A 15,391-nucleotide genomic window follows, 5' to 3' on the forward strand; every position below is an offset into this window, starting at 1 on the left:
GTGTGTTGTGTGGTCAGGAAGGCATCGCATGACTTGCGGGAGGTACCTCAGTTGACTGGGGAGCCGCATCCGGGAGAGAGACAGTACAAATACCAGCCAAGCAGTGGCCAATGTTCCTCATTTGGAAAACTCGACCAGGGCCCAACTCAAGCTGAGGCAGGCACTGTCCCGACTGTGGAAGGGCACAGGGAGCGGGTTGAGGAAATGCTCTGCTCCGCTTCCCCAAGTTCCTTGTTCAGCAGATGTGCACATGTCCCCCATCTCCAGAGGCCTGGCCTGTATGGTTCCCTCAAACAACTCAGAGGCCCTGGAAGTAGCCAAACAGCGAGGTGCCCCATGTCAGGGGCTGCCAGCTGTGTCTCCTAATGTTGTTCACCTAACAGTAGCCCTTACCACGCCTGAAAACACCAAGAGGTCTTAGGGAAAAGGCACCAAATTCTCCCTCTAGTGCTTGGCATTGCTCATGACCAAGATGCAGTCCTAGGCACCCTCAGACTGCCACCCACTAAATCCAGAGGACAGAGCTTTAGGAGCCAGGGCATGTTAATGCCACATTCACTACGTACTTGGAAACATTCAAAAGATGCTTAGATCTATTACCACCAACCGTGATTGCTATGAAAGCCAGAGCTGCATGTGACACCTTTAAACCCCGATCAAGAATTCACATTTCTGCCCACACCAAGGACGTTCTTTAAAAATCTGGGAACCTCTAGAAAACAGATTCAAGACTAAGTGTCCCTTTTGTAAAGCTTGGGAAGAAGGCAGAAAGGACTGACTCCCTAAGTTTGGAGATCAAGAACTGATTTATTTGAAAAGATGTGTGCTTCATATTTTGAGGCAAGGACCTAATAAAATGAAATGGTTTTTTTTTTTCACTTTTTATTTTCAGTACATTAAATTTACTCATAAAAACATTCTAAAAATGTACAATTTTTCTTTTAACAAAGTATAATAAAACATAAAAACCTCAAAAACAATACTTGACATTTACAATTCAAAATCAAATTAGCAGAATATTAAATATTTACAAAACTATATTTTTAAAAAATATTTATAAAGTTACATGCAATTTTGTAGAATTGACATAAAAGAATGGCTCGAGAATGGGAGACTTTTCCTTCATTCCTAAAACGAAAATGTTCAACAGAAGCTGAAGATTCTGAAGGGTACGAGGTCTTCAGTGTCAGTACCAAAGCCTTTGTCGTTGCGCATGTAGAAACACGCATGTGAGGGGCTTGTTACAATACCCGACCAACACTCCCCTCCCTCCCTCCATTAGCAGTGTAGTAACATTGACCTTTGGCCTCAACCAGCACAGTATGTAGTTTTGTGAATGTTGATTAAAGACACTTTCATAACCTTGGGACTTGTCAATAACTGAGCCTCTTCAGAGCCCACTGCTTTAAATGTCACCTGACTCATTCTTTGGGAGTCATCTGTACTTTGGAAAGGATGGCCAACGGGATCAGGTTCCACAGGCCCGTCCTCTGAGATGGGTGGTCAAGCTGAGCAGGGACACGGTTTCCCTTACAACCTTTAAGACTCTAACATGTAACGCCATTAGTCATCAGTACGTAAAACTAGCAAGGCATTAAGTAAACCACCACGAGAGCAAGAAGAGTGACAAAATGACGGAGTGAGGAGGGTGGTGCGCAACCCAATTCCCACTTGGCAAGTGCTCACTGGAAACACTGGAGTGAGTGGATGGATGAGTGCAAGCCTTGGTCAGCCTGTGCTCAAACAGGAAACACTTCACAGCTGTGACGTCAGGCAAAGTTACTACCACTGCTACTGCGCCTCCATACATAACGTGTAGTGTAAACTAACTAAGTTGACTTCTTGCAATAAAGGACCTATAGAATTCTAAATATAGTGAATTAAAATACTCAACCTACTAACTACTATATTAACAAGCTGACTCCTATAATCTTTTGGAGATTATATAGATGATGCTGGTTTTTTAAAATACCCAATCATATATCTGCTTTCAAAAATAAATTTGTTTTTATTGGAAGTGCTAGTTCCCATTTCCTCAGTGGTCTTTAACAATTAGGAGTTTTAATGTTTAAACATTTTCCAATTTTCAGTATGACCATGAAATAAAAATTAGAAAACAAGGTAGAAAATTGAGTTTTGCTCTAAAAAAAGATGAAACAGTTGTTTCATCCCAACGTATTCTACTTTGATCTGTACATTCCACTTTCCCCATTCTTGGAGAAAAAAATGGGGTTAGAAACTTTAATATATGACAGACTATACAAAGCAAAGTGGCTGGTGCCACACCTACCTGGTTGCCACAGCACTTGAAAACAGCCACGATTTCAGGAAAACGACTAAGTAGTTGAAAGGATCAGTCTGATCTGTGTTTCTAACGTGAGGACATCTTCTGAGGAAATGCAAAATGCTCTTTTAGGCCTACTGACTTTGGTTGCTTTTGGAGAGAAATTCATCAGAGAGAATGCTGCTAGCAAATATTCCCAAGTCCAAGTATGGGATTCACTTGGGAAGAGATCTGATGGATCAGCAGCTTTGTGTCCTGTGTATCTCATTATTTACATTTTACAATTCTCACCTCGGAATGACCTCACTGGAAATGTCACACCACACACGCACTTTCAAAGAAACTGGGAATTTTTCTAAGACCTTTGATGACTGGAACACAGCCACACAATGTCTGAACTTATTTACCTCAATTTGAATGTCATACTTCAAAGTTTTGATTTTTTTGTTGTATGTAATGCTAACTTCTAATATTTATCAAGATATTTATAAGGGTAACAAAAGACACTTTCATTTCCCAATACTGACCATTAAAACAAAAAAACTAAATATGACTTTTTTCTTTTGTTATGAGACAATTTTCAACAATTTCACTATGTTGAAATAGGATTTATTTAAAATATTTATTTGTTTAAAAAAAACCAAAAAATTTAAAAGTTTGGCTTTCAGCACATATCCAGGCCACTGTAACGGCCTTCAGAAATATTAAAATCGTAAACATCAATAAACACTCTAAGTCTTCCTTTAACATAATATGACAAGTTCCAGTCTAATATTCTTTAAGGCAAAGTTGTGTCAGTTCTCATTATTTTGACATTTTTGTAGTGTTTATAATTTAAGAGATCAATGTAACATTCCCCAAAAAACTGTTATAAGCATCACCATTGCTTAAAAACTAGGTAATAATACTGTGTACCAGGAAGAGATATAAGAATACAGAGGTCTGTCAATTCTGCATTGCATAGAAATAAAACTCTACTAAAATAAAACTCTAAAAAACTCTACTAAAAGCCTTTCATAAGAAAAATGTAACAACTTTCTGATTTAGTTTCCATGAAGCCAGGAAACTGATCTCAAAATTTGAAACCTCACAGTGCCTCAAATTCTAGGGTATTCTTTTGATTTACATCAATTTTGTTTGAGGCTGATTGTCCCATTTTAAGAATGGTCTGAATATTACGGTTTTCTTTTTTTAAAATAAATACGCAACTGGAAAATCCCTGGGTAAGGCCTTACCGATCAATATTTCAATGAAGGCTTTAGCATTTAAAATAGTATTATTTAAGCAGAAAATTCCCTTTAGTCTTGAAAATTTAAGTCCTTAAATTTCAGACCAGAAAGCTCTCATTGCAATGGGGTGGAACTGAGAGCTGTGTGGTGAGGACTTATTTGCCAGCTCGATGAAACTAGACTTCTGCAGATCCTGTAGCTCTGTCCTGTTGGTGTGGTCTCTTTTAGAGTCTCACCACTATCTATTGTAGCCTTCCAGGTAATTTTTAACAGAACTATTAATACACAGCCTAATACAAAAGAAGCTGACAGGAGAAAATTGCAAATCTTTTGCTCACAAATTACAGGACTGTATTGTTGAAATGTGTGTCAAGTGTGAATCTGTTAGCAGTAAGCCTTGGGGTCCTTGGGAAGGCTGTGTGAGATTTAAAAAACTTGCAAACTTTGCTACGGATGGATAGCATCTGTCAGAGCCAACTCACAAAGGCCATGCTGTTACCGTGTGTCTGCAGAGTTGCTTCATGGTGGAAAAATGACAGGACTCAAAGCTATGGAAGGGCCGGTAGGTAAAGAAGATATTCTTGAAGCTTTGACAACTAGGGATTCTCTGGGACTTGGACCCTTAGAAATTAAGTTGTTGCGAGTAACTATTTCTACTTAATAATGTAGTTAAAATTTGCAGAAAAAAAAAAAACCTGAAACTGCTACAAAGTGTTTTAAGGAGGAAAGTAAATACTAAAATCTCTGTTGTGTACTAGGTCACATAGCCTGCTGGTGCCAACTCTTTAAAAACAGATTCTCCGAATGTCTTGCACTGACTGCTCTCAGCGAGTTTGTCTCCAGAACTGCAGAGATTGACATCAGTTTACATTCTTCTGTAGTGCAATTCCTAAAAAGCCCAGAAATTAGTGCCTAACCACTTTAGGAACAAAACAAAACAAAACAAAGGTGACATTTTCCCTCACCCAGGGGTGTCAAGAGTCCGACTGGTGGAACTCCACTTGGAGAACTCCAACCTTCAGTTCTCGATTCCGATCTCGCGTAGCTGCCCTGGAATTAACGTGTGAGCCTAGTAGGACCAATTACGGCAATGCTCTTCCAGAGACGGGAGGCCTCTGCATTGCAGTCAAGGGTGGAGGTGGCCACTAGGCAAGTCCTGACATCAAGCTCCAATCTAGAATTTTGGCAATAAAACCGAGTTTGATGCACTCCTACGCTAGGTTTTCTATCCAGTCTAATAAAGTAAAGCACCTTTGGATTAAAAATATTAAGCTCAACAGCAACTAGACTTCTCAGTTTTGTATTTAATTTTCCTTATGTCTCCATGGCTTAATAGTGTTCTGTTGCCAGAGAAAAATATCAATCTGTGGAGTCCAGACTTTCTGCTGGAGGGGCATATTTCAACCTAAAAGTACCTAGAGAGAGGGAAAAAAAGAGATGAAATTTGAATCACTGTAGAATTACCACAAACCACCGACCTGTCCAAAGTTATTTCCAGAGTCACTGGTCAAGATTCAGGTGCTGGAAATCTAGACCACCTGTTCTAACCACTGCCACCCCCTCTCCCACCCCAAAACTGGACACTGTTTTACTAGTTTATAAAAATCAGACAAGGGATGAAATGACTGAAGAGTTACCAATCCATTCCTTTATTCTTTTTAGGAGAGTTTCTGCTGGGACTCCAACAGCACACAGCTGGTGGGCCATCCAGCGTGCACCCTCCCGGGGACAGGGGCCACGTGCTCTGGGCTTGCTGCTTCAGGAGATGCAGCACCATCTCTATCAACATGGGGTGGCCATAGCCCACAGTCGCCCCCACCTGCCACCAGACCTACTGAGTCTGAGCTTGTCTTTACAGCTCTGCAGGTGGCTAAGATGCACAGGCAGGTCTGGGAATCACAGGTCTAGAGCAACCCTCACACCTACAGAGATCAAGTGACTTTTCAAGGCTGCACAGTGAACAGTCACAGAGCTGGGACCAATTTTCCCAAGACCCAGTTTAATCATCTTTCCAAAACCAACAGCAAGAACAAACCCATTGTAATAAACACATCAGCCACATACTTGAATTTGACGAAAGGAGACAGAGAGCAAGCAGGAGAAAGGGGAGACGGAAGAGGGTAGCAGTGAGGATGCTATCATGCACTCACGGACACACCAGCACCCATGGGCGCCCTGGACTGGGACAGAGGTAGGGACACTGACTTCCATCTGCAGCGACTGAACATGTGCTTCGCCCTAGGCTTTCAGTTAAAGGGTGTGGGGTGGCATTAAGTCACCCATACTTGCTCCCCAGTCACATGTCAAGAGGTAATAAACCAAGGAGCCCTGGGGTCAGACGCCCTCTCCACCGCCAGCTCAACATGCTCTAGAATTAGTAGTAGGCTGAAACCATGGAGAGTCTTAGAACCAAAGTAACCCTCCTTTTGGGAGCTTCTGAAACTACCAAACATTTCATGCTTTTGCAAAGAACATTTTAAAAGTTACTTTTTGTTTTAAAAAGAAGCAAGTTTACTATTATTTTCATAACCAGTAAACCTTCGCCTGCACCTCTCTGGGCAGCGCTGCACTGCTAGCCAGTGTAGCTGGTCTGCCTCCGGAGCTTCGCCGGCCGCGGCCCGCCTTTACCTTGCCGATTGAAGTCCATGGACGGCTGCTTGCAGTCCTGAGCGCGGTGACCGGTGGCCCCACAGTTGTAACATGAGAGGTTGCCGCTCTTTTTGTGACTGGAGCCATTGCTACTGCCCACCAAGCCCTGGGCCTGGTACACACCAGCGGCCCCTGCCATGAAGCTCTGCATGGGAGGGACGGCGAATGTGGACTGGCTGCCCAGCACAGGCTCGGCGGGCACGCTGCCGCCATAGGGCGAGTGCACAACCGGGAAGGCGCTGCTGCCGTACTGCTGGGTGCCCACGTAGCCGCTGCCACACACGGGGCTGAAGGGCAGGAAGGGGAAAGGGAAGACGGACGGCCCCGAGAATGGGTGCTGGAAATAATTGGCGTAGCTGACGGTCAGGCCACCAGAGCCGCAGCTCCCGCTGCATCCACAGGACGTGCACACGACGCAGCCAGGTGGCGGGCCAGGTGACGGCTGCTGGGGTGCCGACGGCTGCTGATGGTGGTGGTGGTGGTGGTGGTTCTGAGCAGAGGCAGGAATGTTCCCGGGGGAGCCGCTGCCACTGCTGCTGCTGCTGCTGCTATAGAAACTGCTTTCAGGGACGGAAGAGAGCGCAGGGCTGGAGCTGGGGGCGGGGCAGCTGGGCACAGTGGCCATGTTTGGGAAGGATGGGGAAGGGTGGCTACTGGAGGAGGCAGTGTTGCTGTTCGCACAGAAGCTGCCCTGCAGGGGGCCCACAGGCACACTGCTCATTGCAGAGAAGGCAGCTTTGGTGTTGGCTGTGTACAGAGCAGTCCGCGGGTTTATTATTGCAGGGGGCACACTGATCTGCACGTTATTAGAACAGGAAGTTTGCCCAGAGATGGCAGAATCCGCAGGGACAGATGAAGACACCAGAAGTTTGATTGGCGGTCGAGCCACGTGGAAGACCGTGCTGGATGTTCCCACGGCAGCAGTGCTGGTCTCCACCACCAGGGCCGGCTGCTGGGCCGGCTTCATCACCCTGTCCAGTGCAGACGCGTGGACAACTTTGGTGCGGGGACCAAAGGAGATGGTGGGCGACACGGAGCTGGTCTCAGCAAGTCCAGAGAGGACCTGCATGGGCTGATGGGGGGCAGACGTGGGCAACACGTCCATCATGGCGTTGCCGAAGCTCTTGTCCACTTTGATGCCGCTTCTTGGTCCAGAGACTTTATTCCTTTCTTCTAGAGACAGCAGTGAGTGCACAGATGACGAGAGAAGCTTCATGTCCGTGCCTCCCCTTTCCGGTTTGTGCACAGAATTCAGCATGCGGATGGGTGCGATGTGTGAGGCTGCAGTCATCATCTGCGGGGGCAGGGGGTGGTGGCCCGAAGGATTGGAGCCTGCCTCATTCTGCACAGGGAGCACCTGGGCTGTGGGTCTGGCGGAACTTGATGTGAAATGATTCAGCAGCATGACAGGTTTCTCCTTATCAGGGCCCTCCAAGTGCATCTCCACACCTAGAGAAGGAAACAAAGAGGTCAGCACAGCTCCACAGGCCAGGACAGAGGCAGCGCCGAGCCAGCCATAATGGACAGCCTTACGTCTGTCGGTCTCCTCGGCACTGTCCGAGCTCTCTTCCCGGGCCTGCACTCCCATTGGGCTGGGTGAAGAACTGGAGCACTCTGAGGAGCTGCCTTCCCGGGCCGTCTGGTGAGGGGGCTGCTCTACTTCCACCCGCAGTGCTGCGGAGAAGGGACAAGTGATAGTTCAAATGTGGCACCCAATCCATGCGTTACAGAGCTCCGATGGGTCCCCCCATCACCCACCTCCGTACAAATCTATCACACACTGATTTCTTTACATCAGTCTCAAGAAGGCAGGTATGATTATGTCCATAGTCAGGGCTCTGACATTCTTAAGAGAACTGCCAGCTAGTCACATGGCAGATGCAAACCCAGCAAAGCTCTCAGCCAGATGCTCTAAGGCCTCCCCACTCCAACACCAGAATGAGAAAACGGTTCCCGAGCCAGCCGGGTGCTGCAGAAGCGGTCCCCCACAAATGCCCCGCCCCACCCCGCTGCATGAGGTTGAGGGACATAAAACCGTCTTAGTCAAATAACCACTTAAATGATCCACTGGCATTTCTTCCTTCCTCGTGTACTGTTACTCTTGATAGTTCTGCTGGGACGGCTCAGTGGGTTGGAGCACCATCCCGTACAGCAGAAGGCTGAGGGTTCAATTCCTGGTCAGGGCACACACCCAGGTTTTGGGTTTGATCCCTGGTCAGGGCATGTGCAGGAGGCAACCAATCTATATCTCCCCCCCCCCCCCCCCCCCGAAAACTGATGAAAGCATGTCCTCGGGTGAGGATTGAGAGAGAAAGAAAACAACAGAGCAACTTATACAGGGGTCCTCGGAGGTGCCTGAAAAACTAGATCACTGAAACTTCAAGGCCCCAGAGCAGAAAGGCTGGTGCTCAAGCATTAAGGAGAATTTCCAAATAAGCCTACTAGGCAATGGCCTAAACCTGGCCTCTGTGCCCGATCTAGGGGAAGAGAGACGTTTTCATCTGTTTTGTATACTTTCTGCTCTTTCCCTCTCACCATAGTCGTCTCTGGATCTAATTATTTTGCCCAAACTTTAGGTGACTCACCAGTCTCCAGCTTCTAAGCCAAATGACCCTTCTAATTTCCTATGGCAGAGACTACAAAAGCTAAAATAATGAATAGTAATTGTTATTTTATGGCAAAGGGTGTGTTATGAGGTCTAATGATTATCAAAAGGATCAGGCTGCACTCCATGTGTCAAGGCTGACTTGGCTCTCACCCACCTGCAGCATGGGGGCTTCGGACATTCTGCACGGGCCCCACATGGCTCGTGGGGGGCACTCGGGCCACTCCACTGCTGGTGACTGGGGGAGGGGCTGAGGGGTTCAGGCACCGTTTCTCTGACTTCTCCCTGTATAAGAAAGTATCCAAGCAAGCCAATTTTAAATTCTGCTGAAAAATCTTCTAATGTTTCACTAACTCTGCGTTAAGTACATATATTCCACACAAAGGTGATTTTCATCAAAATAAACTCCAAGGTGAAAAACAACACATTCTCACTAGTCAGATTCACTACGAAGGGCCTTTCCTAGCAAACGAGAGCCACAGTCATAGAATTTTAAAAGCATTAAGATTTGATAAGCAATCAAAAGTGATCCAATCACTAACATGTAACAAAATTCTAGGTCGTAGCATCTGTTTGGCATGTCAGAAATTAAAATAACAGATAGCTCACAACTTCACTTACTTCTCCAGCTCCAGTTGAGTCTTGAGTTTTTTCTTTGCTCCCATGGTGAGGGATTCAAATTTATTTAGATCTTCTTCAGTAAGGCTCAGGAACTTCCATAGAAGAAATAAATCACAGTTACTGAGAATTAGGACTTTGAAAACAAATAACTCTGATTCCACCTCTAGGATATGTAAACAGATCAAAAGACTTGGGAACACCAAAACATTTACTTGCCAGATGTTTTGGTATTCACAGTTCAAAGTATGAGACGCTCGTTTTGCATCTAAGGGACATAGGCACCTCACAATGGCTCGGCGAAGACTGGGTCCCCTGCAGGCAGGTGACTACTGCGATGCAATCTATGGAATTGCCCCCTTCCTCCCTGGGGCGACCCCCTCAAATGCAAGCACTTATCTTCCTGCAGACAGGAAGACAGTTTCTTTTAATGGCTTTTTTCTTGAAATCTGGGACAACAGCAACTTTGCTGGGTAGCAAGTGGCCCAGAAGAGTAGAGGCCATCAGAACTAACCCAGCCTTACACCAAGAATCAAATGGTACTCTGGTTCTCAAGACGGTACAGGACATGATTTGTGACTGTAGCCATTTTAACATTAATCTAATACATTAGACTAAAACTTTAAAATCTGATCATGACCAAGGTTAGTTATTTTTAAGATCTATGAATCCTAAACTGAGACTATTACAAATATACTTAAAATTTGTTTTTTATTATGTAGTAAAAGCTGAATTTCTAAGTTTCAGTTGCAGATTTTTGGACAAATGAAATTTTACCTGGATAAAAGCCACCAAGCCATTTTATCCAACAGGGGGAGCTCATAGTTCAGATACTGCCTACAGGTCTTAGTTTTATCAGTGATACCAAGACTTAAGAAATTTCAGAATTTAAGAGTGAAAAAATGCTCCTCATCTGACCTTTCTATTGTAAAAAATAATTTCTACATGGGACTGCTTGAAAGCCCTAAAATTCATTTACTCCTTTAGCCATATGACCCTAAATGAAGCCAGATCATCAGAGAGCCACGTACTGGGACCAAAGTGTTTGGGCTCCTTGTAGAACTGGCCTTGCTGAGCATCAGCACATGCACAGACTTACACTGAAGGACATCCAAGATGGGGGCTGGGGAGTGTAGGCACCGGGATTCACTATTTCTACCTATTGCAGGACTGATGGAAACAATGTCCTTCACATCACAGAGTTCCAAATTTGTAAAGACCTCAAACTACCTAAAAAAGCTATTTACAACCAATCTTGTTTCAGCTTTTGTTCAGCAGCAGGCAGCCTTCAGGTTCTAACCCACTGCCACCCTCCGGAGAGCATGCAGGACTTAGAGCATGCGTCTATAGGTGTTAAATACCAGGCGCTGTGATTTCCACATCACATACAGTTTAGAAACCCAACTCAATTCCTCTAGGAATGAGGTCAGAAGACAGGTTACCTGAGAAAAGCAAATTCTACATTGCCTGCTTAGTAGCCAACATACCTTTTCCATTGTGAGCTGTTTAAAGACGGGATAGTACTTGTGCAAACGCAGTTTCCTCAGCCAATCTAAAATCCCATTTTGCTCCTGGGTCTGAGGGGTCTGCAGACTGGAAGGCATTAAGATGGCAGGCGAGGTGTCCATCTGGGTCCGGTAGGCCAGTGCAGAGCCCCCGCCCCCTGCATGGGAGCAGTGGGGCAAGGCGGCCGCGCCAGCTGAGTGCTGCATGTGGTGCTGGGCACCACTCTGAGAAGACGGAATGCCGGCCACTCCGCACACGGGCCTGTAAGGACAAAGGACGTGTGGTTTCAAAGGTGAGCAGCCTCCAGGGAAGATCACTGTTAGTGGTATGCACGAGGCAGCTTCTGCAGCCTGGACTGCATCTGTGGTCACACCCACTGCTACCCTCAGAGCTCTTTCTGCCACTTCTCCACTCCAGCACAACACACACTGAAGTCTGATGTCGGTAGGTGTGTGTGTGTACATGTGTGTGCATGCATGTATATGTATCTATTTGTATGATGTGCTTAAGAACATGTGTACAATGTTTGAATGCACATGCTTAAGACTGTATCTATCTATCTGTGTGTGCACATGTATGTACATATGTGTGTGTCACAATCAGGCTAGTTTCTGTTATTTGTATCACAGGATGATACTGACAATCATAAATTAAAACTGACTCCTAAAGCTTTAATACTCAAATTAACTTAAAAAAAAAAAGCATTCTACTTGCTGTCCTTGCCCCTTCCACTCTAAACTGTAAACCCACCAAGATTTACTGTGTGCTCAGCATACACCAGGCTGAATGGTACACAGTCAAGAAGAAAGTCAGCGCTTTCCAAGACACAACTAACTGCCTAGCTCTTCACACAGCTGTGTGCGCATGCTCTTCGTGATGTTGGCCGATTAAAAGGTCAGCTGTCAGGCAGGCAGGTGGCCTGTCACCTGAGCGCTCCTACGATCGCTGTCAGGCTCATAAGAACAGAGGATCCTAAAGCAGCACTCTGGCCGCATGGCCTACTCACCACTGTGAGCTTATACAAACGAACATTCTCAGAAATCCTGGCTTCCTAGGGTGAACAGGGCCCAGAAGCTGCATCTGCAATGGGGGTCCTTGGGAATTCCAATTCCAGTGGCTCAGAGAACTACTTCTTTATTTTATTTTTTTGGGGGGGGACGACTTTAAATTGGATTATCTCTATACAATTCCTCTCTCTACAATATTGAAGACTAAGACTGAGAATGACTTAACTCTAGAAATAACTGTTCACAACCAGAAGTAACAATGCTGATTTGAAAGGCGTTGGTTACATAGCAGAAGTCTCACCTTCCAGACACGCCCATCATGGTACCGACTTTAGAAAGGGAAAGGTTGCCAGGACCTGTGAGTTAAAAGAAATATCATGAGATTTACAGACGATAAAAATATTCTCCTTATTTAATCCCATTTTACAAACTCACTTGGACTTTGAAGCTGTTGGGTGGGAGATGAAGTGCTGAAAAATTTCTTAACATGGTCATTTTTCAGTACATGAGAAGGTAATGAAGCCAAGTACCTAAAAATTAAACCAAGGAGGAGTTTATCAGCATTAAAATGGTATTGCCAAAAACTGACTGGGAGGGAGATTTTATTTTCCAATTAAGAAAAATATACATTAGAGAGAAAAATAAACAGAAGTGCCTTATTCCATAGTCACCCTGATTTAATTCAATTTAATCCTGATTATAACTCATACTGTTTCCCCACACCCCTTCTCTTACTTATACTGTATGAATCAAGCCTTTCAGGGTTCACAATATGGTCAGTGAGCTATAACGTGACCACAATCAGTGCCATCACAATCGCTGGGAATGTGCAGCCACCGTGCTACAACTAGGTCTCAGGTGCTAAGATGTCGGGTCCCGTTCTGGAGATCAGGAAGCAGGCCAGCCCCTTCCTGCACATTTACAAAACCAGAATGCTAGGACAGGATCCAGGGTCCAGAGACACCTGGCCTAGGAGACTTTTTATTAGGCCCTGGAACAGTCTTAACTTTCAACTATAGGGCAGAAATAGTAATCAGATGTAATTTTATAAGACTGTCAAAACTATATTAAATGGTAGCATATACTTTGGTTTTTTTATTTACTGATTTTAGAGAGAGAGGAAGGGAGAGAGGTGGAGAGGAGGGAGAGGAAGGGAGGGAAGGAGAGAGACAGAGAAACATCAGTTTGTTGCTCTACATATCTATGCATCATTGGTTGCTTCTTGTATGTGCCCTGACCGGGGATCAAACCTGCAACCTTGGAGTATCAGGACGATGCTCTAACCAACTGAGCTACCTGGCCAGGGCAAGTAGCATATACTTTGAAATTCCTTTGCTCATATCCTTAAAATCACAACTGGCTTATTAAGAGTGTTCAAATTGCCCATAAATGATGAAAATCCCTAGAAACAAAGTAGAGACTCAAACTACAGAGAGTACTATGTAACCTCAAGAGCTCCTTGGATGACCAGGCAGCTCATGTGCGGACCTGCCCAGCCTGCCCACACTGCAAACGGTCATCGATTACCACCGTGCCAGGGGCAGGGCTGCTCCCTATGGCTCCGGAGTGGGGTGAAGAGCATTACCTCAGGTCCGCTTCCAGATCCATGTGGTTTCGCTCTACATAAAACGAATCTGGGCCAGCTAAGCAAGGAATGAATTTCTCCAAATTTTCTTCAGGGTAGAGCTGAGATAACTGAAAGAAATGGAAAAGCACAGGAAGTATGTCAAAATTCATTTTATAGAACCAGAATTCTTCCATGTAAGAAAAACTTGGTCAGGTATGAGATGGTGACGTCTGCTGGTGTGATACAAAGTACCATTCTATTAGCCTCTTTGGGGTTCTACATCCACTTGGGATGTAGAAAAGCCACAAAAGAACATCACACTCCCACTATAACATCAAGGAAAAGCTTGATATTCTACACAATCGTACCTTTCGTACCTTTCCTTGAGCCCATCAGAGGGCTGAACTGCAAGGCCATCACCTAAACTGAATTTCAAGAAGGACCATCCCTCCGAGAAAGAGAGACACGTAAATTGTCTCAGCTGTGGCAGAGCACGAGGAGGAGGTGGCCGCCACATAAGCAGGTAGAAGAGATTGGCCAAGATGGACACATTCCCACAGGCTGAGTGTGGGCCAGGTATCCATCAGCCAGGAACCCCAAACACAAGGGGAGTGCGCCTTCATTCCCAAGCTCTCTTTCACAGGCAGGATACCAGGGAGAGCCTCCACAGGTGGCAGAGATGTGAACTGGCTCCTCCTAGGGGCCAGGGAGGAAACCCTAGGCCTTTCCCTGGAGACTTCACTCAATCCAAGACAAAAGCCCTTAAGCTGCCAGGGGAGGAACAAGGCTGCTCCTGCTCCCAGAGCCCAAGCAAAGACCCCAAGTTTCTGGGGATGGGAAGCAGCAATACTTTCCTGTCTCTGGGTGCAGGCTAGGAAGTCCTCCTGGCACCAAGGCACAGGCAGAAATACCATGTCTTGGGGGAAGGTAAAAGCAAAGCCACTCGGGCCCTGAGGAAGGGGTCCACCTGAGTCAAGGATCCTGCACCATCACAAAGCAGAGAGGTCAGCAGCTGCTGGGGAATGAAGGGGCAGGGAGGTGAGAGAGTCTCTGTCAAGGCTTTGTGCCTGGGCCTAAGGCTGGGAGGGGGAAGAATCCCCCTCACTCCTGCCTCAAGTCCATCACCAGGCAACAAGTAACAGCTGTCTCCCGAGGTGGGGCGTGGGGTGAGTTGAGGGGTAAACAGAGCAGGAAGACCCCTCTGTGCCACAGCCACGTGAGGCTGCTGAAAGCTGGGTGTGAAGCAAGACCACTGAGAACCTTTCTACGCTCCAGGATCAAGGTACCAGAGCCCTTCGCTGGAGAAACCTGAAGCCTGAGGTGCACTGAAGGTAACCATAGGAGCCACAGAACCCACACCCAGCCCCGCCCGACCTGATCAACTGGAGGAACCAACCAAGGGCCTGAGAGCGCAGCAGCACGCCCATTTCCAGGCATAACACTATTCCCCTCAGTCTCTGTATTTCCTAAACGTGATCTCTAACACTCAAGGCATACCCCCAAGAAAAAGGGAGAAGAAAAAACTTGTCAAGATAATCATCAGAACCAGGCTCAAAACCAACCCAAATGTTGGAACCAACTATCAGACGTGGACTTTAAAATAATTATGACTAACATAGTAAAACATTTAGTAAAAAATAAAAAACAAAAACAACATACATGAAATATTAGGAGATTTCAGCAGAGATGTAAAGTTGATTAAGACATGTCAAATGGAAAAGCTAGGAAGAGAAACAAAAAAATAAAAATAAAAACAAGAAAACCATGGTATGAGAGATGAATTCAACTAATCCAACAGGCTCGGCAGCGCCTGGGCAGAGCTGGAGGAGCAACATCAATGAACATGAGGCGAGGAAAACAGAAACCGTCTGCGCTGAAGCAGAGCGCAGAGCAGAAAAACCCGCGCACCCGAGAGCTGCAGGGAGC

General features: G+C 45.7%; 1 protein-coding gene across 2 annotated transcripts in view; it reads right to left on the minus strand.

Moving 5' to 3' along the window:
• Positions 1–2,015: 2,015 nt before the first annotated feature.
• Positions 2,016–15,391, minus strand: part of ZCCHC14 (zinc finger CCHC-type containing 14) — a 57,004-nt gene continuing 43,628 nt past the window's right edge. The window contains exons 5-14 of one of the 2 annotated variants that reach the window (XR_013997580.1): positions 13,484–13,593; positions 12,334–12,428; positions 12,200–12,254; positions 10,873–11,152; positions 9,389–9,480; positions 8,925–9,052; positions 7,696–7,836; positions 6,142–7,611; positions 4,479–4,928; positions 2,016–2,389 (exon numbers count right to left, since the gene is read on the minus strand). Coding sequence is in view for 1 of the 2 variants with exons in the window: in XM_081119253.1 (XP_080975379.1) it covers positions 4,873–4,928; positions 6,142–7,611; positions 7,696–7,836; positions 8,925–9,052; positions 9,389–9,480; positions 10,873–11,152; positions 12,200–12,254; positions 12,334–12,428; positions 13,484–13,593 (2,427 nt within the window). In the remaining variant the exon portion in view is untranslated. Of the gene's footprint in view, positions 4,929–6,141; positions 7,612–7,695; positions 7,837–8,924; positions 9,053–9,388; positions 9,481–10,872; positions 11,153–12,199; positions 12,255–12,333; positions 12,429–13,483; positions 13,594–15,391 lie in introns of both variants that reach the window. The other variant, XM_081119253.1, reaches the window with a different exon arrangement.

This window comes from Miniopterus schreibersii, assembly GCF_964146895.1.
Source record: "Miniopterus schreibersii genome assembly, chromosome: 18".
NCBI classification, from domain to species: domain Eukaryota; kingdom Metazoa; phylum Chordata; class Mammalia; order Chiroptera; family Miniopteridae; genus Miniopterus; species Miniopterus schreibersii.